The sequence below is a fragment of the Trichomycterus rosablanca genome, chromosome 7, assembly GCF_030014385.1.
Source record: "Trichomycterus rosablanca isolate fTriRos1 chromosome 7, fTriRos1.hap1, whole genome shotgun sequence".
Classification (NCBI taxonomy): domain Eukaryota; kingdom Metazoa; phylum Chordata; class Actinopteri; order Siluriformes; family Trichomycteridae; genus Trichomycterus; species Trichomycterus rosablanca.
The window spans coordinates 41,739,559-41,766,094 of NC_085994.1; the positions used below are offsets into that span (position 1 = coordinate 41,739,559).

General features: G+C 40.4%; 1 protein-coding gene across 1 annotated transcript; it reads left to right on the top strand.

Moving 5' to 3' along the window:
* Window positions 1-5,149: 5,149 nt before the first annotated feature.
* Window positions 5,150-26,536, top strand: si:ch73-61d6.3 (occludin). Its single transcript, XM_062999514.1, has 8 exons — window positions 5,150-5,293; window positions 11,853-12,595; window positions 14,262-14,423; window positions 19,028-19,161; window positions 19,259-19,459; window positions 22,310-22,481; window positions 24,708-24,749; window positions 24,995-26,536. The coding sequence occupies exons 2-8, from the start codon at window positions 11,864-11,866 to the stop codon at window positions 25,088-25,090; spliced, it is 1,539 nt and encodes a 512-aa protein (XP_062855584.1). The 5' UTR covers window positions 5,150-5,293; window positions 11,853-11,863; the 3' UTR covers window positions 25,091-26,536.

Sequence of the window (26,536 nt, forward strand, 5' to 3'; positions counted from 1 at the left end):
TAAAAAAATTATAAATCCACAATTACTAAAACCACTACTCGTTATTGGGTCCTGTGCTTTAGAACGGCATCTATTCATTCATTCTGTATCCTGGTCAGGGTCGCAGTGGGTCTGGTTCACTAAGTGAGACGCAATAAACATGACATACCCAGGGAATTTAATATCGCTAGTTAATCTGACTGGCAGTTGTAGCCTAGTGTTTAAGATACTGGACTAGTAAACAGCCCCACCACTACTAGGTTGCCACTGTTGGGCCCTTGAGCAAGGCCCTTAACCCTCAATTGCTCAGACTACATACTGTCACAGTACTGTAAGTCGCTTCGGATAAGGGTGTCCACTAAATGCCGAAAATGTAAACAAGAAGCTTCTCAAAAGGGCGGCTGTTGTTCAGGCGTCCGAATACTTTTGGCAGTGTGATGTAATATGGGTAGATCTGGGCGATTATTTGAATTAGAACCCAGTTTAATGTAAATGTAAATGACTGCATGTTTTTGGACTGTGGGAGGAAAACAGAGCTTCTGGAGGAAACCCACACGGACACGGGGAGAACATGCAAACTCCACACAGGAATCAAACCCAGGACCTTCTCGCTGTGACCTCTGAGCCACCGTGCCGCCCTGTGTTCATTTCATTTAATTTATTAACATTTATTAGAATTATGTCTAAATAAATGGAGGAATTTTTTTGCCCCGATGAGCAGAACGTTCAGAAGAGACTCTGTATATACTGTGAAGTGTGCTGGTGGTTGCATCGTGCTCTGGTGTTGTTTTGCTCCCTGTGGAGCTGAAGATTTGATGAATTTGGAGGTTTCGGCAGAAAAACAAGCTAAAGCACGATCAGAACTGATTTTGGAATGATCGTCTAAAAGTTCTGACCTCGACCCCCGTGATCATTTGTGCCAAAAAAAACCTCTCGACAGATCTGGTTAAACTTCTGCCAAGGGAGAGAGTAAATGATCCAGCCAGCAGGACCAGGAGCTTGTTAATGGTTCTCAAGAGCAGCTAATCATTAAAATCCAGGAACTGTCATGGAATACACGTCCCTTACTGGTGTACGTAACTGGTAAATCCCTGCTGAACTGGTTTGCTCTTGTTGCAGTGGTAACCCTCAGTGTTTCTCCAGGAGCTCGTCTCTCTCCGGGGGCTGCAGTGACCCCTGAACGGGTTTCTCTTTAACTCCATCAGCGTCAATTATTAAACACGCACCGTTCCCAGCAAAACAACCCAACCAGAGCAAGTCAGAGTCACACATCAATTTTTCATCTTAAAAATAAAAGCACGGGACGTTCCGGTGTGGTTTCTTCCACATGGTGAGAGAGTTTCAGTCTAAAAACACCACGACGTTTTTAATTATTCATTCATATTCACTCACTTTATTTAATAAAGTCAAATAAAAGAATGAGACAATCAAACAAAAAGCTGCGATTTTTCTTCTCTTTTACAGGTATTTAATCAAAAAACAGCACAAAGAACAAGAAAACCTTCCCAACGTGATTTATTTTGTAAATAAACACTAATTCTTGGTTAGACGCCTTCAACACATTCCAATAAGGTTAGGACAGGAGCACTGTATGGCTGGGAAGCTGTCGACTGATTAAAAAACACCTTTTACAAGTAAACAGGAGAAAAAACCGATCGCATTAAGGCAAAATCATGTAGTAACCCAACTTTAGGTTCTACAGATTAGAAGTAGGTTTAAGATCTGCAATATTCTGTTGGAGTTGAATGATTTAACATCTCCTGCTACTTTAAAATACCACGTCGTTCATTTTCTTTCTTTATTTGCTGCATAGTTTGTTTCATAAAGACGTCGTTTAAAGCAAAATCTATTGAAGCGCTGCAGAAACGTTAAGAACATCAAATCCTGTTTTACTTCGGGTAGGTTTTAATATTTTCATTGCAACTGTATGCAGCAAAATCTGTTAAAGACTGACTCAGCAGATCATATCTCTGTACTGACTGGATTACATTGCTCAGGGGTCCAGGCTCTGTGTTCCTTACACTGCAGTTCGAGTTCGAGTTTGCGGGTTTTTTTATGGGAATCTGGCAACCCAAAGCGAAAGCTGAAGTGTAACCATGGTAACAGTATTAAGCCCCGCCTTCTGATTATTGTGTCCAATAAGAACGCGCCTAGCGTGCAGGTACAAAGTGCTGAAACATAAAACCGTTATTGTGGTACGTGGGCTTTGTCCTAAATCACGGAGTAACGTTACACTTATTTTTTGAGGTAAAAATTCGAGCGCTTTACTTAAATTTTATCCTTTCTGTTAAATTCACCACATTTACAACTTACTAACCAAAATACGACGCTTGTTATAGTCCAGTGTTGTCGAGCTAAAGTTAAATTACAAGGTTGCGCACTAATAGTGGGATAGTAAGTGGTTTGGGACACAGCCAGGCATTGTTTACGTGCATCCAGTAGCAATAAATAATGTCCGAATTCCGAATTCTGTAAGAAAAGCTGCTCCTGCACCCTACTTAGTGTACATTTGAAATAGTGCAGCCATTTAGGACCTGAAAAGATCTCCGTTACCTTCGGAGTCGACTCCAAATTTGAGTCCAAGAGAGTCGATTCCACGAGTCGATTCAGACAGAGGAAAACGCATCATGCTGTGGGTTCTGGACTCCACACAGACATGCCAAAGGGAAAACATGCCAAATTCCTCCAGAGACAGTGAACAAAGGCACTTAAACCACAAATCTGGTTGCTGGGTAGCACACACACACTACCAGCTGGGTCACCATGCTGTCGAAAAATTAATACTGCAGTAAAGTTGGTTTTATATTCTCATATTCGGATTTCTTTCTTCAATAGCTTTTAAAAGATGCGTCCAAAAAGGCTAATCTGTGTAACTGCTCATTGTTGGCCATTAAGACAATCAACTACATCTCAGTTTACTACAGTAATAGATGCCTTCAATAATGTAAACAATATATTACTGTCAATGTGAGCTGTAACTGCTACAGGAGCTGAGGGAGTCTAAACACTCACATAACACAGAAACAGCAGCAGATAGAGACCCTAACCCTAACCCTAACCCTAACCCTAACCCTAGGGGTCCGAGCACTAACACCTTTTATTTTGTGTTAGGAAATACTTTTAATAGCTTTTTAACAGCTCATCGCTTCTAATTATGATAGAATAAATAAACAGGCTTTACACAATATTTACACCTCTCAGACTACATGTTATTAGTTTATTGTTGTGAGGTTTTGTGAAATGAAATCGTTTCAGTGGCTTTTGAACAAACGTTCTAAATTATAAGTTGTTAATCAGGTGGAACCAACATGACAAACATCACCTCTTATACTGGCAACGTAATATCTGCCTTATTAAGCTGATCAAATTTAATAATAAAAAACCTTCTAACCAATTCTTCAGAGTGCTCAACAACAAGTTGTACTTCATCAAATGTAAACCAGAAGACAAACTACACCTGCTATACTGACACTGTCACCCTTTATTACATAGTTTTACACAGTATGTAAGATTTTTATGAAATATTTCAATAGCTTTTAAAGTATTCATCATAATGATCCAAAACAAGTTGTATTATATCAAGTGTAACCCACATTACATACTACACCTCTTATACTGACACTTTTACCCTTTATTACATAATAAAAACAGATTTCTATTAATAACTTCAATAGCTTTTAAAGTATTCATCATTCGTCATCCTCGTTAAGGAACAACACTGTCATTTGATCAAAAGATTAAATAAAAGATAAATGAACACATGAATATGTGGTGTAGTGTAGCATATGGTTTGGACTACATCTTGTTTTGAAGCAATATATTTCCAACAAGTTTGTAATTTTCACAAGAACCTTTCACTACAAGCCTGCATGTGTTAAAATCACCAGTATAAGAGGTTTAGTAAGTCATATATTAATAAAATAAGGAGTGAAGTGCTTTTTCCCTCGCTGATCTTGTGTTTTTACTGTGTATTGTAATCTGTAGACGGTAACTTAGCACTCGCTGTGCTCACGGCTGCATGTAGAATAAAACGTGCTGTGTGGATTTCAGAAGACAAACATTTGTGATGTAAAGTAAAGTTCTAGCTGCTTGTCTTGGATGTCAAAAACGATAATTTGCTATTATGAAGCCCATAGCAGCACCGTTTAAAAGCTATTGAAGAAAGGAATCCGAATATGCGAATATGAAACCAACTTTACTGCAGTTTTCTTAAGATATTTGGGTGTTTTTTGCTTCTCTTAAATATGCAGAAGGTAGATTGGTAGCTCTAAACTGCACAAGGTTTGAGTGGGTGAGTAGATTTGTGTGATGCCCTATGAAGGGTTTAGTCCCATATTGTGTTTTAAGGCTGCATTTTAGTCATGTTTTTTTTTATTCCTAGTTATTAATAATTATTGTTGACTTCAGCTGGTAACGTTCATCAATAAAATACATGGAACAGTGGTCTTCTGACCGGGCTTGAGAAAAAAGTCAAGTTGTCAACTTATACTGCAAAAACCTTGATGAAAGATTGATAGATAGATAGATAGATAGATAGATAGATAGATAGACAGACAGACAGACAGACAGACAGATAGACAGACAGACAGATAGATAGATAGATAGATAGACAGACAGACAGACAGATAGATAGATAGATAGACAGACAGCTAGACAGGTAGACAGATAGACAGACAGACAGACAGACAGACATAGATAGATAGATAGACAGATAGATAGATAGATAGATAGATAGACAGACAGACAGACAGACAGACAGATAGACAGACAGACAGACAGACAGACAGACAGACAGACAGACAGATAGATAGATAGATAGATAGATAGATAGATAGATAGATAGATAGACAGATAGATAGATAGATAGATAGACAGACAGACAGACAGACAGACAGACAGACAGACAGACAGATAGATAGACAGACAGATAGATAGACAGATAGATAGTCTCATAAAATCACTAAAATACACTAGTTATTTTAATTTTTTATAATCGTTCCTAATGATTTAGTTTCACTAAGAATCGACTTCCATGTATTGGAGTCGATTCTTTTTACAAAACAGTACTGTATCTAGACTCAGTGAACCGACTCTTTTGGAATTGACTCTTTGTTAATTCCCGCCCACCAGAGCTCGCGCAGATTTCACTGCTCTGTGTGAGAGAAACAAACGGTGAGGAAACTTGAACACATTTTGTGATTTTAATCGTTTTTAACTTTTATTTTTTATTTAATCGAGGAGGAAACTTTAACACAATAACGAGGAGATACAAGAGTGGATTAAAACCAAGTTTGGACTTGATTAACTCACTCAGGTAAGATTTATAGTGTTACAGGTGTAACCTATAACGAACCCTGATCTAACAGACATGTAAATATATTAATTATTAACATTATTCAAGTCTTAAATCACATCTATTAACTATTTATTCTCGTTAAAGTTCATTTTAAAGTTCATTTTAACATTTTACAATGTGTATGTGTGTATTACAACGTAACTACAGTCTATCACTTCACCATGTAGTACTTTGGGACGGTTGGACGATATATTGAAATATATCACGATATCTTACATGGAGATATTTCTCAAGGTACTCCATGTGTATCATCAAATCAAAAATAAATAAAATAACAAACTCTACAATACCCAGACAGAATAGTTGGAATTATATAGTGAATTTAATATGTGACATCATGACTTCTCTGTGCTCATATAAATAGTCTGACCAACCTTTTGACCAAGTCACAAGTACAGAACAATGGAGAAGCTCCCAAGATTATCTGTACACACATGGAACAGTGGTCTCTTCACAAGGGTCAGATCAGTCACGTCAAGAATGACAATATGCTGAAACTCAGTCGTCACTGTCCACAGTCAAGAGAGCTTCAGATTACTGAGAGGTTGTTGTACGTGGTGGTGGTAGTATGAATAGTATATAGCTGAGGTGTTTCCACCCAACCACACTGTATTAACTGTGAAGCGTGGTGGTGGTAGTATGAATAGTATATAGCTGAGGTGTTTCCACCCAACCACACTGTATTAACTGTGAAGCGTGGTGGTGGTAGTATGAATAGTATATAGCTGAGGTGTTTCCACCCAACCACACTGTATTAACTGTGAAGCGTGGTGGTGGTAGTATGAATAGTATATAGCTGAGGTGTTTCCACCCAACCACACTGTATTAACTGTGAAGCGTGGTGGTGGTAGTATGAATAGTATATAGCTGAGGTGTTTCCACCCAACCACACTGTATTAACTGTAAAGCGTGGTGGTGGTAGTATGAATAGTATATAGCTGAGGTGTTTCCACCCAACCACACTGTATTAACTGTGAAGCGTGGTGGTGGTAGTATGAATAGTATATAGCTGAGGTGTTTCCACCCAACCACACTGTATTAACTGTGAAGCGTGGTGGTGGTAGTATGAATAGTATATAGCTGAGGTGTTTCCACCCAACCACACTGTATTAACTGTGAAGCGTGGTGGTGGTAGTATGAATAGTATATAGCTGAGGTGTTTCCACCCAACCACACTGTATTAACTGTGAAGCGTGGTGGTGGTAGTATGAATAGTATATAGCTGAGGTGTTTCCACCCAACCACACTGTATTAACTGTGAAGCGTGGTGGTGGTAGTATGAATAGTATATAGCTGAGGTGTTTCCACCCAACCACACTGTATTAACTGTAAAGCGTGGTGGTGGTAGTATGAATAGTATATAGCTGAGGTGTTTCCACCCAACCACACTGTATTAACTGTAAAGCGTGGTGGTGGTAGTATGAATAGTATATAGCTGAGGTGTTTAAACCCAACCACACTGTATTAACTGTAAAGCGTGGTGGTGGTAGTATGAATAGTATATAGCTGAGGTGTTTAAACCCAACCACACTGTATTAACTGTAAAGCGTGGTGGTGGTAGTATGAATAGTATATAGCTGAGGTGTTTAAACCCAACCACACTGTATTAACTGTGAAGCGTGGTGGTGGTAGTATGAATAGTATATAGCTGAGGTGTTTAAACCCAACCACACTGTATTAACTGTAAAGCGTGGTGGTGGTAGTATGAATAGTATATAGCTGAGGTGTTTAAACCCAACCACACTGTATTAACTGTAAAGCGTGGTGGTGGTAGTATGAATAGTATATAGCTGAGGTGTTTAAACCCAACCACACTGTATTAACTGTAAAGCGTGGTGGTGGTAGTATGAATAGTATATAGCTGAGGTGTTTAAACCCAACCACACTGTATTAACTGTGAAGCGTGGTGGTGGTAGTATGAATAGTATATAGCTGAGGTGTTTCCACCCAACCACACTGTATTAACTGTGAAGCGTGGTGGTGGTAGTATGAATAGTATATAGCTGAGGTGTTTAAACCCAACCACACTGTATTAACTGTGAAGCGTGGTGGTGGTAGTATGAATAGTATATAGCTGAGGTGTTTAAACCCAACCACACTGTATTAACTGTGAAGCGTGGTGGTGGTAGTATGAATAGTATATAGCTGAGGTGTTTAAACCCAACCACACTGTATTAACTGTGAAGCGTGGTGGTGGTAGTATGAATAGTATATAGCTGAGGTGTTTAAACCCAACCACACTGTATTAACTGTGAAGCGTGGTGGTGGTAGTATGAATAGTATATAGCTGAGGTGTTTAAACCCAACCACACTGTATTAACTGTGAAGCGTGGTGGTGGTAGTATGAATAGTATATAGCTGAGGTGTTTAAACCCAACCACACTGTATTAACTGTAAAGCGTGGTGGTGGTAGTATGAATAGTATATAGCTGAGGTGTTTAAACCCAACCACACTGTATTAACTGTAAAGCGTGGTGGTGGTAGTATGAATAGTATATAGCTGAGGTGTTTAAACCCAACCACACTGTATTAACTGTAAAGCATGGTGGTGGTAGTATGAATAGTATATAGCTGAGGTGTTTAAACCCAACCACACTGTATTAACTGTGAAGCGTGGTGGTGGTAGTATGAATAGTATATAGCTGAGGTGTTTAAACCCAACCACACTGTATTAACTGTGAAGCGTGGTGGTGGTAGTATGAATAGTATATAGCTGAGGTGTTTAAACCCAACCACACTGTATTAACTGTAAAGCGTGGTGGTGGTAGTATGAATAGTATATAGCTGAGGTGTTTAAACCCAACCACACTGTATTAACTGTAAAGCGTGGTGGTGGTAGTATGAATAGTATATAGCTGAGGTGTTTAAACCCAACCACACTGTATTAACTGTGAAGCGTGGTGGTGGTAGTATGAATAGTATATAGCTGAGGTGTTTAAACCCAACCACACTGTATTAACTGTGAAGCGTGGTGGTGGTAGTATGAATAGTATATAGCTGAGGTGTTTAAACCCAACCACACTGTATTAACTGTAAAGCGTGGTGGTGGTAGTATGAATAGTATATAGCTGAGGTGTTTAAACCCAACCACACTGTATTAACTGTAAAGCGTGGTGGTGGTAGTATGAATAGTATATAGCTGAGGTGTTTAAACCCAACCACACTGTATTAACTGTAAAGCGTGGTGGTGGTAGTATGAATAGTATATAGCTGAGGTGTTTCCACCCAACCACACTGTATTAACTGTGAAGCGTGGTGGTGGTAGTATGAATAGTATATAGCTGAGGTGTTTAAACCCAACCACACTGTATTAACTGTGAAGCGTGGTGGTGGTAGTATGAATAGTATATAGCTGAGGTGTTTAAACCCAACCACACTGTATTAACTGTGAAGCGTGGTGGTGGTAGTATGAATAGTATATAGCTGAGGTGTTTAAACCCAACCACACTGTATTAACTGTAAAGCGTGGTGGTGGTAGTATGAATAGTATATAGCTGAGGTGTTTAAACCCAACCACACTGTATTAACTGTAAAGCGTGGTGGTGGTAGTATGAATAGTATATAGCTGAGGTGTTTAAACCCAACCACACTGTATTAACTGTAAAGCGTGGTGGTGGTAGTATGAATAGTATATAGCTGAGGTGTTTCCACCCAACCACACTGTATTAACTGTGAAGCGTGGTGGTGGTAGTATGAATAGTATATAGCTGAGGTGTTTCCACCCAACCACACTGTATTAACTGTGAAGCGTGGTGGTGGTAGTATGAATAGCGTAAGTGAAATTAGGCTCACAGTAATACACCCGTCTGTCCGGGCTCAGTGTAAAGCATCCAGATCTGAGAAGACCAGCGAGGAGACCCGAGGAGAACGTTCTCAGGTCCTGTCTCCTCAGGCTTCATGTTGCTCCCCCGAACCCCAACCCCCAGGTTACCATGGTAACACTGCCCAAGCAGACTGACTTTTTGCTGGGGGGTGGGGTGGGGGGGGGGGGGGGTAATGGGGGCACTACTCCACTGGCTCTGCATTCCTGTGTTAGCTGGGCATGGAGTTCCAACATCAGAGCCGAGCGGTGCAGCGACCCGTAACACGTCAGCACAGAATACTCACTCACATAGAAACACTGTTCCACAAAGAGTTGGGACAGCAGGTGAAATGCTTATAAAACAAAAGCTTTTAAAGGTGTTTAGCTGGTGTTTATGTACAACTGGATGATCCACCAAAACAGCAGTTTGGGAACTTTGGTAAACGGGCGATTCTGCTGATGCAGATCATTCCAGACCAGATCATTTAGTTTAGAACCAGATCATTTAGTTTAGAACCAGATCATTTAGTTTAGAACCAGATCATTTAGTTTAGAACCAGATCATTTAGTTTAGAACCAGATCATTTAGTTTAGAACCAGACTGCTTAATTTAGGACCTAAATGTTCAGGACCAGATCATTTATGAGCAGTGAATGTTTTATTTATGACCTGATCATTTAGGGGTTTGATTATTTAGGCCCAAATTGTTTAAGACCAGATTTTTTTGTTTAGGACTAAAATAGTTGGGACCAGATCTTTTGAAGACCAGATCATTTAGGGCTTGAATATTTAGGACCACGTCATTAAAGGCTTGGTTATTTAAAATGAGATTGTTTAGGACCTGATCATATAGGGCCAGATGGTTTAGGACCAGTGCATGTTTCATTTAGGACCTGATCATTTAAAGCCAGATCATTTAGGGCTTGTTTATTCAGGCCCACGTTGTTTAATACCAGATTATTTAATTTAGGACCAAAATAGTTGGGACCAGATCATTTATGAGCAGTGAATGTTTTATTTAGGACCAGATCGTTTAGGGTTTGCTTATTTAGAATCAGATTGTTTAAGACCAGATTGTTTTGTTTAGGACTAAAATAGTTGGGACCAGATCTTTTGAGGACCTTTTCATTTAGGACCTTAACGTTTAGGACCAAGTCATTTAGGACTAGTAAATGTTTTACTTATGACCTGATTGTTTTAGACCAGCTCATTTAGGACCAGGTCATTTGGGACCTGACCTTGTGGAACCAGATCATTACAGACCTTGATTATTTAGACCCACATTGTTTAAGACCAGATTGTTTAATTTAGGACTGTTTTGTTTAGGACCTGATTATCTAGGACCAGTTTTTTTTCTCATTTAAGACCAGATTATTTGGGTCTTGATTATTAGGTCCACATTGTTTAAGACCAGGGTTTTTTTTTTTGTTTAGGACCAAAATAGTAAGGACCAGATCTTTAAAAACCGGGTCATGTAGGACCTGTGAATGTTTTTATTTATGACCTGGTCATTGAAGACCAGATCGTTTGGGACTTGACTATTCAGGACCTGATCATTCAGGGCTTGGTTATTTAGGCCTACATTGTTTAAGTCAAGTCACCTTTATTTCTATAGCACATTTAAAAGACAACGTGTGTGTCAACCAAAGTGCTGTACATGAAAATCAGGTATAAATACCACTCAACTATGCATATAACATTTAACAAATCATTAACATACATACAAAATAATATACATACGCACCAACATATAAACATATACATCAAATAAAACCACAAATGGACTCAAATGCCAAAGAAAACAAATGACTTTTTAAATTTAACTTAAATGCATCTGTTGTGTTTGACTCCTTTATGAAAAGTGGAAGACTATTCCAGAGTCTTGGGGGCAGCTACAGAAAAGACCCCGTCACCCTTGAACCTCATTTGAGAACGTGGAATAGCTAAGAGCAGCTGGTTAGTTTAGGACCAGATCATTTAGAACCAGTGCTCGTTTCATTTAAGACCAGAACCGGACTGTTGTGTTTAGGACCAGATCTTTAAAGACCTGATCATTTAGGACTAGTGAGTGTTTTATTTAAGACCGGATCGTTCAGCGTCAGATCATGTCGGACCAAATCAATTGACCAGATTGTTTAGGACTTGATTTATTAGGGTGTGGTTATTTAGAATCGGGTTGTTGTTTAGTGATCTGATCATTTGCAACCAGATTATTTAGGACCTAATCACTTGGGACCAAATCTTTTAAAGATCATTCCAGATCATTTAGGCCCATGTCGTTTAAGACCAGATTATTTAGTTTAGGACCAAAACATTTAGGACCAGAACATTTATTACCAGCTCATTTACAACCACATAGTCTAGGACCAGATCTTTTAGGACCGATGTGATCACGTCCTCCTAAAGTTTAGTAGAAGAGCGACGCTGGTGGGACAGCGGCCGTAATAATACAGACGTAGGAGTGCGACACAATCTTTGCTTTTCAGTGTGGGACGTGAACAATGAGCCGCTGTGAGCGAGGGTTCAGACTCGTAACAGAGGCTTTGTGTTGAGAGCGAGAGTCCGAGCGCCGGTACGACTCTCTCCGGATCCTCTTACCTCACGTGTGAGCTCGTTACTCACGGCATCTCACTACTGCCGTAGACTACCCTGAACAACGGCGAGAGCTGACTAGGGACGATAGTGAATGAAAGTAATCGTTTGTGTTCCCCTCAGGTGTCTCCGGGATGTTCGAAAAGACGCCGTACGAGAGCCCGCCCATGTACAGCCCCCCGCTGACCGGCTTCGGGCCCCAGGAGAGCTACAGGCCGGCGCAGAGCGAGCACGACCCCTACCCACCTCCCCCGGGGTCCTACTACGCGGCCGAGGAGGTCCCGCAGCACTTCTACAAGTGGTCCTCGCCCCCCGGCATCGTCAAGATCATGGAGGGCGCGGTGGTGGTGCTGTGCCTGGGCATCTTCGCCTGCGTGGCTTCCACGCTGGTCTGGGACATGCAGTACGGGTACGGGATGGGGTACGGGAGCGGGAGCGGGTACGGGAGCGGGATGGGAAGCTACGGGTCCGGCTACTACGGGTCCGGGTCCTACGGGTCCGGGTACTACAACTCCGTCAGCCCGTACTCGGCCAAAACGGCGATGATCGCCATGGCCGCCATCAACTTCGTGGTGGCGCTGGGCTTCTTCGTGGCCAGCTTCTCCAAAAGCGGCGCGGTGCGGAGCAGGAAGTTCTTCCTGGCGGCGCTGGTGTGCGCCGCCGTGCTGGCGGCGCTGCAGGGCATCATCAACATCGTCTACATCGTGGGCGTGAACCCCATGGCGCAGAGCTCGTCCAGCGCCTTCTACAACCCCATGCTGATGATGTGCCAGAGCCTGTACGGGAACGGCGTTTCGGGAATGGGGGCGGGGTTCCCCGTGTACAACCAGTACCTGTATCACTACTGCTACGTCGACCCCCAGGAGGTAAGTCGGGGTGCTTAGGTGGTGCAGCAGGCAGGCCAGTCTAGCACCCAGGGCAGAGGTCCGGGTCCGGACCCAGAAGCCGTCCCGTACGGACCCGGACCTACAGCCAGAACGGAAACGTGTACAGCGAACATACAGCATTTAATCCGTGATGGAGAGACTCATCTCTGTTCTTACTTCCCACTGGAGCACAATTTATTTTTATTTTCTCTTCATTTGATAAGAGAAAGGTTTGATAAGGTGGGGCGGTCCGGGTCCTCTCTGTGTGTGCATGTTCTCCCCGTGTCTGCATGGGTTTCCTCCCACAGTCCAAAGACGTGCAAGTGAGGTGAACTGGAGACACTGAATTGTCCATGACTGAGTTGGATATAAACGTGTGACCTGATGAATCTTGTGTAATGAGTAACTAACGTTCCTGTCATGACTGTAACCGAAGTGTAAAACATCACGTTACAATCCTAATAAACAAACAAACATCTGATTTGACAGTCAGTTATTGATTACATGCAGATGTTGATACAACTCAGTGGTTAAGGTACTGGACCAGTAAACAGAAGGTTGCCGGTTCAAGCCCCACCACCACCGAGTTGCCACTGTTGGGTCCCTGAGCGAGGCCCTTAACCCTCAGTTGCTCATCGTCGTGTAAGTCGCGTCTGCTGAAAATGTAAATGTAAGTAATTTTGGACCTCTTTAAATAGTAGTTGAATACCCCTGCCCTAGGGTTCTCCCTAACAACAACAACAGCGCCTCCTGCTGTCTGGTCAAGGCCTGTGCACCTTCATTGCACCTGAATGGGCACAAATTCCCACGCGCGCACACACTCCAAAATCTTATGGAAAGCATTCCTATAAAAAAAGGACACAGACATACGACTGTTCCATATCGGCGCGGTCTACGATAAGCTTACGATCAGGCGTCCATGTACTTTTGGTCGTATTGTTTATGTCGTTACTGTTACTGGTGTAAAGCTCGCTCGGCTGTGGACGGCCACAGCCCACGTCCCAGCAGCTTCCGATCTAAATCCTGAACCCGTGTACAGAACACCGACGTCCGTCACTTATTCCAGCTCGTTTAGAAACTGGGGTCGGTGCCTCTGGAGCCAAAACGTTCAAGGGCCTTGCTCAAGGGCCCAACTGTAAGTATATGGTAAGACCAGGATTTAAACCCGGAACCTTCTGATTGATAGCCCGGATCCCTGATGATGTCAATTTGCTCTGGGTATAAGGTGACAGATTAGGGTTTATTCCTTGACCTTGGTACTTAAACCACTGATCCATGTACATTACGATGCCTCAGTCAAACTAGTCATATTTATGTGGACACCTAGAAATCATTCACACTGGTCAATTAAGGTCAGTCAGTGAAATCTGTCATGAATACATGAGTGTATGTAAACTGTGTGTACAGGCTTTTGCATAAGTTTTCACACCCCTGATTGAGAGCTCTGCCACACAGTTGGGCCCTCGAACAAGGCCCTCAACGCTGTCTGCTCCAGGGACGCTGTACAAACGGCTGACCCTGCACTCTGACCCCAGCTTCCAAACAAGCCGAGATATGTGGAGAAAGGGCGTGCGTTGGTCCCGGGGTGTGCAGACTTTTGTCTGTGTTCTTATTTGACCTTGACGAGGGTGTGTGCGCGCTCTCTCTCTCCCTCTCTCGCTCCCAGGCTGTAGCGATGGTGTGTGGGTTCCTGGTCGTGTTCGCCCTGGCCGTGGCGGCGTTCTTCTCCTACAAGACCAGGAGCAAAATCTGGCGCTACGGAAAACCGAACGTGCTCTGGGACCAGCCGCTGACCGCCGGCCAGGAGGGTCGCGACGTGGAAGACTGGGTGAGTGTCAAGTGCATGTCATCGGTTATACCAAAATCTGTCTCAGTCCAGTGAGTAAGATGCTCTTAGTAACGGTGCTGGACTGGCCTGCCTGCAGTCCAGACCTGCTGAAGCTCAGAACGGTAACACGAGATGGAACATGTTGGTGTCCCCAGTCCCTAAACTTTTATAAAACGCTGATAAAAGGAAGTGAACGTGCCCCGTCCCAACTTTTATGAAGTGTGTTTCGGCTGTAATATTTAGAACGAGTTCAGCATTGATTGTCACTGCTAGACGTCTTAATTCTACTGAAATTTTTTTACCGTCCCATCTTTTTTGGAATTGGGTTTGTGAACACTCGTGTTTCATTTTCATTTGATTTGATTGGATTTGGGCTCGTTAAGGATTGACTCACGGTTGGCAAGGCAGACGGACATGATTCTGTAACCGAGTCACACTGCTGATCTCCAAGGTCCCACCTGAAGGATTTGGCGTCTCTGTTCAAACCTTCGGGATGAATGGGAACTCTGATTGCGAGTCAGACTTTACGCCGAGCATCGGCGCCCGACTCGACAAGTGCTCTTTATCCTACACAGGCACAAAGTCCCACAGACACACTCTAGAATGTTGTGGAAAGCTTCCCGGGATCTTGATCAGGTGTCCACATACTTTCGGTTGGATTGAACAGTGTGTTTATTTCCACCCGTTTGATGCTGAAACGCACGGGAATTACGTGTGAATGCTATCGGACGGGAGTGGACGGAGTCACACCTAGCAGTCGATACCGTGTGTGTGTGTGTGTGTGTGTGTGTGTGTGTGTGTGTGTGTGTGTGCGCAGTTTCACTCGGACTGATCATTAACCCGAGAGAGAAATGAAATGTTTTGGTGTCGGAGTCCAGCTGATAAACACGACCTTCAGCCGAGGGAACTCGCAGCTCTTCCTGTTTACACCACGTTTAAACCGTGACGCCCCCCCCCCCCCCCAGCACCGGGGACGGCCCGTTAGGACTCGGGGTGGGATCGTAGCGGACCCTGACCGGTCGGCCTGTCTGAGCCCGGGACCCCTCGCTGAGTTTTCGCCTCGTGTTCGGTACACACAGTTGTACGTTTTCAGCTTGGATTTTGGGAGGAGGGGGTAAAGGAGGGCGCGTGTGCACCTGTCGAAAGGAACATGAGAGGTTACGGGGAAAAAAGAAAATAAACCCAGGGACCGTGAGGGGGATCAAAGCTGACCGAAATCTGACCGCTGTGCAGAAAGAGCCGTGTAACATCAGGAGTCCTTCAACAACAACCAAAAAGCTTTAGATCCTGATCTCTGATGCACATGAGGACCGACGGACTGACAGGTGGACTGACAGACGAACAGATAGACCGACAGATGGACGGACGGACAGATGGTCAGACAAACAGACACCCCGACAGACAGATGGACTGGTGGACAGAGAGACAGATGAACCAACAGACAGATGAATAGACAGACTGACAGATGGATTGGCAGACAGACAGGTTGACGGACGGACAGATGGACCAACATGCCGAGACAGATGGACTGACAGTTGGACATCTGGACAGACGAACAGATGGACTGACAGACAGACAAACAGAAAAACCGACAGACAGACAGACAGACAGAAGGACCGACAGATGGACAGACAGATGGACCAACAGGCAGACAGATGGACAGACAGATGAATAGACAGACTGACAGATGGATCGGCAGACAGACAGATTGACTGACGGACAGATGGACAAACGGATGGACAGATGGACCAACATGCCGAGACAGATGGACCAACAGATGGACAGACAGATGGACAGACACATGGACAGACAGATGACCCTACAGATGGACAGACACATGGACAGACAGATGACTCTACAGATGAACAGACACATGGACAGACAGATGGACAGACAGATGACTCTACAGATGGACAGACACATGGACAGACAGATGGACAGACAGATGACCCTACAGATGGACAGACAGATGACTCTACAGATGAACAGACACATGGACAGACAGATGGACAGACAGATGACCCTACTGATGGACAAACACATGGACAGACAGATGGACAGACAGATGACTCTACAGATGAACAGACACATGGACAGACAGATGACCCTACAGATGGACAGACAGATGGACAGACAGATGACTCTACAGATGAACAGACACATGGACAGACAGATGACCCTACAGATGGACAGACAGATGGACAGACAGATGACTCTACAGATGAACAGATGGACAGACACATGGACAGACACATGGACAGACAGATGGACAGACACATAGACAGACAGATGACTCTACAGATGGACAGACACATGGACAGACAGATAGATGGACAGACAGACAAATGGACCAACAGACAGATGAATGGTCAGACGGACAGACAGGCAGACAAAGCTGTGCTTCAACACCCCCTCATATCAAACCCTGAATCAAAAGTATGAATGTTTTGGTCACCTGGCCAGTGAATCTGCTTCTTGCAGCGCCTCCTGGTGGCAGGTTAAGGTATCAGTAGGAGTGGTGGAGGAGTACAGAGAGTGTAGTGTGTTCCTCCGTACGTGTTACATTATTCTCTGTAGAATCCACCGCTGTCTGGGTTAAAGAAGGAGGCGTGTTCTTCCACTCTTCCAGTGCTGTGTGCTCTGTGTGTGTGTGTGTGTGTGTGTGTGTGTGTGTGTGTGTGTGTGTGTGTGTGTACATATTGTGTATGTTTGTGTGCATCTGTCTGTGTGTGTTGTTACTGTGTGTGTGTGTGTGTGTGTGTGTGTGTGTGTGTGTGTGTGTGTGTGTGTGAAAATTCCTGAATGTTCTTCAAAGGCATTTTTCCTTCCATTCTCTCCTGCTTCCTCACAAATCACACACACACACACACACACACACACACAACCTAACAACAAACACTAACAGTATACACACACTAACAAAACACACACACACACACACAACAATACCCAATTGGATCATTGGATATGACTAAATTGGGAGATCAAACAGATAAGATAAGATCAGATTCCTTTATTGATCCCCATGGGGGAAATTCGAGTGTTACAGCAGCTCCAGTACAGAGTTAATAGAGTAAATAAAATAAAACATAAGGAAATGATAGAGAAAACAATAGCTATGCAGTTCGGATAAGCAGAGGATTAAATAACAGCCTGCATTACACACTGACCACACCCAAAAAAAATGACCCAGACACGTGACCCTGTCTGCACCTCAGCTGAGACGACGTGAGGTCCTGAGCCCATGGTTAAAACACTGGGTTAAACACACACACACACACACACACACACACACACACTGTAATCAGCGCTGGGGTAAATGAGTACCTGTGGTGTGTATTTGACCTGGCTGTGGGTGCGACTGCACTGCCATTAGCTCCTGAACAATCCACCTTCCTACGCCCTCTTCATCACACTGTTCATATACAACCCCAGGTCCAATAAAGTTAGGACTGGACATGTTTACCACTTCATCATGTCACCTTTCCCTTCAGGAACATTCTGTCATGGTTTAAGAACTGATGTTTTAGTAATTCTACATAATGCTCCACAGGTCAGGACTGCAGGCTGGCCGGTCCAGCACCTGTAATAATAAAATAATAGCAACAACAATAGGATTATAATGGTCATAATACAAATAATAATAATAATAAGTTAAAAATTCTAAAGACACTAATAATTAATAACAAAATAAATATAATAATAGCAATAATAATTAAAGTAATAATAATAATTAGTAATAAAATAATAACAAATAATTAATTACAGCAATGCAATAATTAATAATAAAATAAATATAATAATAATAATAATTAATAAATAACAATAATCATTATTAATAAAATAAAATGATTTAAATAGTAACAAATATTATAATTATAATAGCAATAATAACAATAGTAATTATTATCATAATAATCATAAGATAATTAATAAAAATAGTAACAGTAACAATAATAGTAATAATAATAAAGTGATAATATAATAATAATATAATAATACTGCTATTACTTAGCATTACTACTGCAAATAATAATAATAGTAACTAATATTATAATACTACCCCTCCCCTGGTAATATTTATGTTGTTAGTAGCACCACGTCCTCTCAGGAGGTTTTATATTGTTTAAATAACCCGAAACGTTTTTTTTCCGGTTGTTTCGGGTCGTATTGTTTGCTGAAGTTCTCAGGAAAATCTCTGAACCCTTCACAGCTCTGCTGCTTTTGTTCTTCTCTGTGGAGAGCATTTCCTCTAACCCAGGAACAGAGGAACGTGAACGTGGACCTCACACACGTCACACAGCTGTGAAGGGGCTTACAGAGGACAGAGACCCTCTAAATATCATCAATATATTTCATTTAAAATACTGGAGCATGGAGCTAATGTCTCGCTGTCCTGCAGCTTTTATAGTCACGGCTCGAGATGGCAGCACTGGTGACCGCGGTGCCGCTCGAGCCCCCGCCGTTCTTTAATTACTTACATTCAATAGCTCCCGCCGTGGTTCGGTGGAGCCCTATAAGCTGCTTGCTGTTGATACTGATCAGCGATCGGAGGCGGTGCATGATGAGCTGCATGATGGTTTGGTGGTTTGTTTGGTCTGCAGGTGAACAACGTGGACGATGGACAGAGCGCCCACGAGGCGTCCGTGATGTTCTCGGAAAAATCAGCTCCTCTCCTGAACAAGTCTCAGAGCGTGACCTCCATCCCCTATAAGAGTGACCCCTACACCCCCCCCGCGTGAGTTCACCTCATCACTCTCCATACACTACATGTGTTCGGACGCCTGACCGTGAGTGTGTTGTGGTTTGACCGTGTGATGTTTCTGGACTCTCAGGTATTCTGAGCGAGTGGTCAGTCGACCTCAGGCTCCGGACAGCTCGAGTCCCTCCGAGCGGACCGAGGTAGCCAGGAAACCCGCCGCGCTGAGAGGGAAACGCCGCCACAGGAACCCTGAACTGGACGACTCTCAGTACGAGACGGAGTACACCACAGGGGGGGAGACGGGGAGTGAGCTGGACCCTCATCACTGGATCAGGTCAGAGGAACTCACACACACACACACACACACACACGTATATATACACACACACACACACACACACACACACACACACACACACACACACGTATATATACACACACACACACACACACACACACACACACACACACACACACGTATATATACACACACACTCACTCATACACACACACACACTCACTCATACACACACACACACTCACTCATACACACACACACACTCACTCATACACACACACACACGTATATACACACTCACACACACACACACACACACACACTTATACACACTCACACACACACACACGTATATATACACACACACACACACACACACACACACACACACGTATATATACACACACACACACACACACACACGTATATATACACACTCACTCATACACACACTCACACACACACACACACACACACGTATATATACACACACACACACACACACACACGTATATATACACACTCACTCATACACACACTCACACACACACACACACACACACGTATATATACACACACACACACACACACTTATACACACACACACACACACACTTACACACACACACACACACACACACACACTTATACACACACACACACACACACTTATACACACACACTCTCTCATACACACACACACACGTATATACACACTCACACACACTTATACACACACACACACACACTTATACACACTCACACACACACACACACGTATATATACACACTCACACACACACACACACACACTTATACACACACACACACGTATATACACACTCACACACACACACGTATATACACACTCACACACACACACACACACACTTATACACACACACACACGTATATACACACTCACACACACACACGTATATACACACACACACACACACACACACACACACTTATACACACACACACACGTATATACACACTCACACACACACACGTATATACACACACACACACACACACACACACGTATATATACACACACACACACACACACACACACACACACACACACACGTATATATACACACACACTCACTCATACACACACACACACTCACTCATACACACACACACACTCACTCATACACACACACACACTCACTCATACACACACACACACGTATATACACACTCACACACACACACACACACACACACTTATACACACTCACACACACACACACGTATATATACACACACACACACACACACACACACACGTATATATACACACACACACACACACACACACACACACACGTATATATACACACTCACTCATACACACACTCACACACACACACACACACACACGTATATATACACACACACACACACTCACACACACACACATACACACGTATATACACATATATATACACACACACACTTATACACATACACTTATAAACACACACACACGTATATATACACACACACACACACACACACTTATATACACAGATACACTTATACCAACACACACATATATATACACACACACACTTATACACATACACTTATAAACACACACATACACTTATACACACAGATACACTTATACACACACACTTAAACACATACACCTATAAACACATACACTTATACACACACACATATGCTTATAAACACACACTTATAAACACATACACATACATACATTTATATATATACACATACACAGAAAGATACACACACATGTGTACACACACGGAGCGTGTGAGAGTGGTTGATGGTCAGTAGTGGTTACTCGGGGTGGTACAGTGTAATCTTATCAGGAATGCACTGCTGCATACTTTCAGAATACACACTTATCCCACTGAGAGAGAGAGAGAGAATGTGCAGGAGAGAGTGAGGGTGTGTATGTGTGTGTGTATAAGTGTATGTGTGTATATGTGTTTGTGTGTAAGTGTTGATGTATATACAGTAGGTATGTGTGTATAAGTGTGTGTGTGTATAAGTGTTGATGTGTATAGGTATGTGTGTATAAGTGTGTGTGTGTGTTGGATAAGTAATCAGCACATTTTCCTGGCTGTGTTTCATTTGTGTGGCTGAATCCCAAATCTCCAGTGTGTTTACTGAACCCTAGGTAGTGAGCATGTGTAGTGCACTAGCTGGGCTGTAGAACCTTTCTGTAGAGGATCTGTGGTAGGATGGAACTGAGCTCCACTGCTGGAGGAAATTTCTCCCAGTTACACAATAAACAAACATCCTGTACAGGAGGAAATCCCTAAAGTACTCTGTGTGTACTCTACATGGACAAAAGTATTGGGACGCCCCTCTAATCACTGAATCACTGTCCTGCACAGAGCCATGAGCTCAGCCCCACTCAGCAGCTCTGGGATGAACCGGAACACAGACTGAGAATCAGCGCCCAGCCATACAAATGCTATCATTTTTTGTATTGAACAGGCACAAGTTCCCATACACAGAAATACTCTGTTTGTATTCCCCCACCGCTCATGCTGATACCTTGACCGGACAACAGGGGTCACTATTGCAGCAGCTAGGAAATGATTCCCACATCTGACCTTTTGTCCCTCAGACACGACCAGTTGTGTCTGTAGATTCTTAAATTGTTGAATTTTATCCCCAATTCTTTACTACTAATCTTCTGCCGCTCGTCACTGAGGAGAATCCCAATCCGCCCCTTCTTCCCTCACTCGCTTCTGTCTGTTGGATGCCCGGCCAGGTCGATAGCACTGTTGAGATCTGAACCTCAGACGCTAGCCCAGCCGAGCACTCGTATTCGGTTTTGTTTGCTGATTGAATAAAACAGTTTTGTTTGTTTGTTTTGTTTCTCAGTTTGTACCCAGAGATCACGTCTGACGCTCAGCGGCAGCAGTACAAGAGAGAATTCGACTCCGACCTGCAGACGTATAAAAAACTCTGCGCCGAAATCGACGACGTCAACGACGAGCTGAACAAGCTGAGCCGAGAGCTGGACACGCTGGACGAGGGGACCTCCAAATACCAGGTCAGCCAACACCGCTCGCTTCAGGGTTTATACCGTACAGCCTAAAGTATGTGAACCCCGTCTGGATGATCATGTACGACCGGCAGGCATCACTAGAGCGCTCAGGGGAGCAATTAAAATCCAGTGAGAACAATTAAAAAAGGGAATGAATGGAGGTGAATCATTGATTGGGGATTTTTAATAATAATATTAATATATTAATAATGTTATTAAATATTGAATAATAAATAATATTTTTCAATTAATATTTTACTATTATTATTTTAATTTGTATTACTGTTATTATTTTTTTATTGTTATTATTATGATTAATATTATGATTTTCAACTGTATTAATTATTATTATTAATATTATTTTTAATTATTGTTATTATTATGATTAATATTATACATTTTACTATTATTATACTATTATTACTATTTTTATTATTATTTTAATATTATTATTATTTTAAATATTATTTTTATTATTTATATTATTATTATTTAAATTATTATTATTATTATTATATTATTATTTTATTTTTATTATTATTATTTGTATTATTATTATTGTTATTATTATTATTATTATTTTAATATTATTTATATTATTATTTATGTTATTAATATTTATATTATTATTATTATTATTATTTATATTATTAGTATTATTATTAATATTATAATTATTATTATTGTTATTATTATTATTATTATTATTATTAATATTATAATTATTATTATTGTTATTATTATTATTATTAATATTATTATTATTATTATTATTTATATTATTAGTATTATTATTAATATTATAATTATTATTATTGTTATTATTATTATTATTATTATTATTAATATTATAATTATTATTATTGTTATTATTATTATTATTATTAATATTATAATAATTATTATTATTAATATTATAATTATGATTATTGTTATTATTAGGGCTGTCGAAGTTAACGCGATAATAACGCATTAACGCAATCTCAATTTAACGCGATTAAAAAAATTAGTGCCGTTAACGCAAATTCTAGTTCATGTTGAGACTTGACTGGTAGAACAAACGTTTTAATGTCGGACTTGCCACCGTTGTTCATTTGCGGTTTGTTAAAATAATATAACTGAGCGTGGTAGTGATGCACTTGCATAATAAAGAAATAAATACACGCTATATTCACAAGTTGTCGGGAGCAAAACACTTTATTAACTTAATCTGTTACGGCACTGAATACCGGAGTCAAGCACGCTAGTCCATGAACTATGGAAGCCCCAAAATGGTCAAAACACACTCACTTCGTGTAGAAACGTCCACTTTTCACATTTCACTTAAAAAACCTTGTTTTCTATAACATTTACACAGATTTTATTTAATGCGATTAATCGCGATTAACTATATGAAATTCTGAGATTAATCGCGATTAAAATTTTTAATCGTTTGACAGCCCTAGTAATTATTATTATTATTATTATTATTATTATAATTATTATTGTTATTATTATTATTATTATTATTATTATTATTATTGTTATTATTATTAATATTACAATTATTATTATTATAATAATAATAATAATAATAATAATTATTATTATTGTTATTATTAATATTATTATTATTATTATAATTATTATTGTTATTATTATTAATATTATAATTATTATTATAATAATAATAATAATTATTATTATTATTATTATAATTATTATTGTTATTATTATTATTATTATTATTATTATAATTATTATTATTATTGTTATTATTATTAATATTATTATTATTATAATTATTATTATTATTATTATTATTATTATAATTATTGTTATTATAATTATTATTATTATTATTATTATAATTATTGTTATTATTATTATTATTATTATTATTATTGTTATTATTATTAATATTATTATTATTATAATTATTATTATTATTATTATTATTATTATAATTATTGTTATTATAATTATTATTATTATTATTATTATTATTATAATTATTGTTATTATTATTATTATTATTATTGTTATTATTATTAATATTATTATTATTATAATAATAATAATTATTATTATTATTATTATAATTATTGTTATTATAATTATTATTATTATTATTATTATTATTATAATTATTGTTATTATTATTATTATTATTATAATTATTGTTATTATTATTATTATTATTATTATTATTGTTATTATTATTAATATTATAACTGTGTTTTGTTGTTACAGGCGGTAGCAGAAGAATTTAATCGACTGAAAGATATGAAGCGGGTAAGTGCTGCCACGCCCTCCTCTGTCCCGCCCTCTCTTCTCTTCTATTCCTAACATCACTTTATCATAAGTATGTGGACACCCCTCCCAGTTGGAAGCGTATGATTTACTTTATATAACACCTGAAGTTTATAAACACAAGCCGTGTCCACATAGAATCTTCTGCTAGCCGATCATAATGAAAGCTGCTGTTGTGGAGGTGACCGTGGTTAGCGTGGATGCTAACAGAGACGTTTGTGTTTCAGATGCCTGATTTTCAGGAGAAGAAGCTGCTGTGTCGTCGCCTCCGTCACAAACTCTTCCACATCAAGCGCATGGTGAAGGAGTACGACCACTCCTGAAGCTCCTCCTCTTCTCCTGAAGCTCCTCCTCTTCTCCTTCTACACCTGAACAACATCTCACCTGCAGGAGAGCTAATGACGTTTAAGCTTAATGATTAACCAGTGGGGTCCAGCCATTCAGCTTCAGCAAGTGTTTCTGTCTAGATTTCACACTGAACATGTGTGTGTGTGTGTGTGATAAAGGTGTGTGTGAGATACAGGTGTGTGTGTGTTTAGTACAGGTGTGTGTGTGAAGTACAGGTATGTATGTGAGTGTGTGTGGTACAGGTGTGTGTGGTACAGGTGTGTGTGTGAAGGTGTGGTTAAAGGTCAGTGAGGGTGATAAGACGAGGGTGAGGTGTTTGTTGGTGGACTTTTGGTGATAATGAGGGCGTGGTTCTGTGTGCTTCTCAGCGTCAGTGATTGAACCCTGTTCATGTTTTTACTTTTAAAGGAATCAGCTGTAACCTCAGTTCCACAAAAAGTTGGGACATGATGTGATTATACAAATAAAAACAGAGAGCAGTGATTTAGAATGTTCTCCCACTCATTATGAATCAAACCTCTGGATCAGGTGACGTGATCAGGACTGGATGGATGAGGAGCCCTCAAAATGTCTTACCAAGTAAACCTGCAGTCTGTAGAATCGTAGCTGCTTCACCCTCTACAGTGCATAAAATCAACAAAAGAGAGCAAATCTGTGCTTTCTCAACTGGTCAGTTGTCCACATACTTTTGGCCAAATGTGTAAATATAGGGTTGAACCTTAAGAAGTCTTAACAGGCACAGTGAGCTGTGTCTGAGGGAGTAGAATTGTAGTCTTCTCACCCTCTACAGTGCATAATATTATCAAAAGATTATACGTATATCATTCCTGTACCTGGTTCCTGTTGTATTTTCTCTCATTTTAAGAACTCGTTTTTAGGAGATTTAGGACCAATATTTAGTTTCTGAGTCGTGATTTAAAGTGTCACAGTGATTTCAGTGTTTTAGTGCAGTAACGTTCCAAAAATGTAATAAAAAAAAAAAAAAAGGTTTATAAAAAACAAGCCGTTATTTTCATGTAAGTTCAGTTTCCTTTCATGTTTGATGTTTGTGTTTTTAATCACTGTGTTTTGGCCAAGAATTTGTTGAATTTTGATCTGATTTGAAATCATGGTTATTTTTATTGTAATATTAAACATTACTGGTGTTTTTACACTCCTGAGCGACTCGAATTCCAGTAAATCCAGTAAAAATCGGAGCTGATTTGTGTTGTAAATAAAAGCTGTACATGATTCTGTTCCTCTACTAATCACCACAGATCAGAATTTTCTCTTCTGTTAGACGTTAAGATTTATGTTTTATTTTTATTATAAAGATCAATTTGATGTTTGTTTGTAGATTTTTTTTCTTATATTGTTTTTTTCTCCGTTGAGACGTTTGTATTATTAAAAGTGATTTTTGTATCATGATAAATAAATAATAT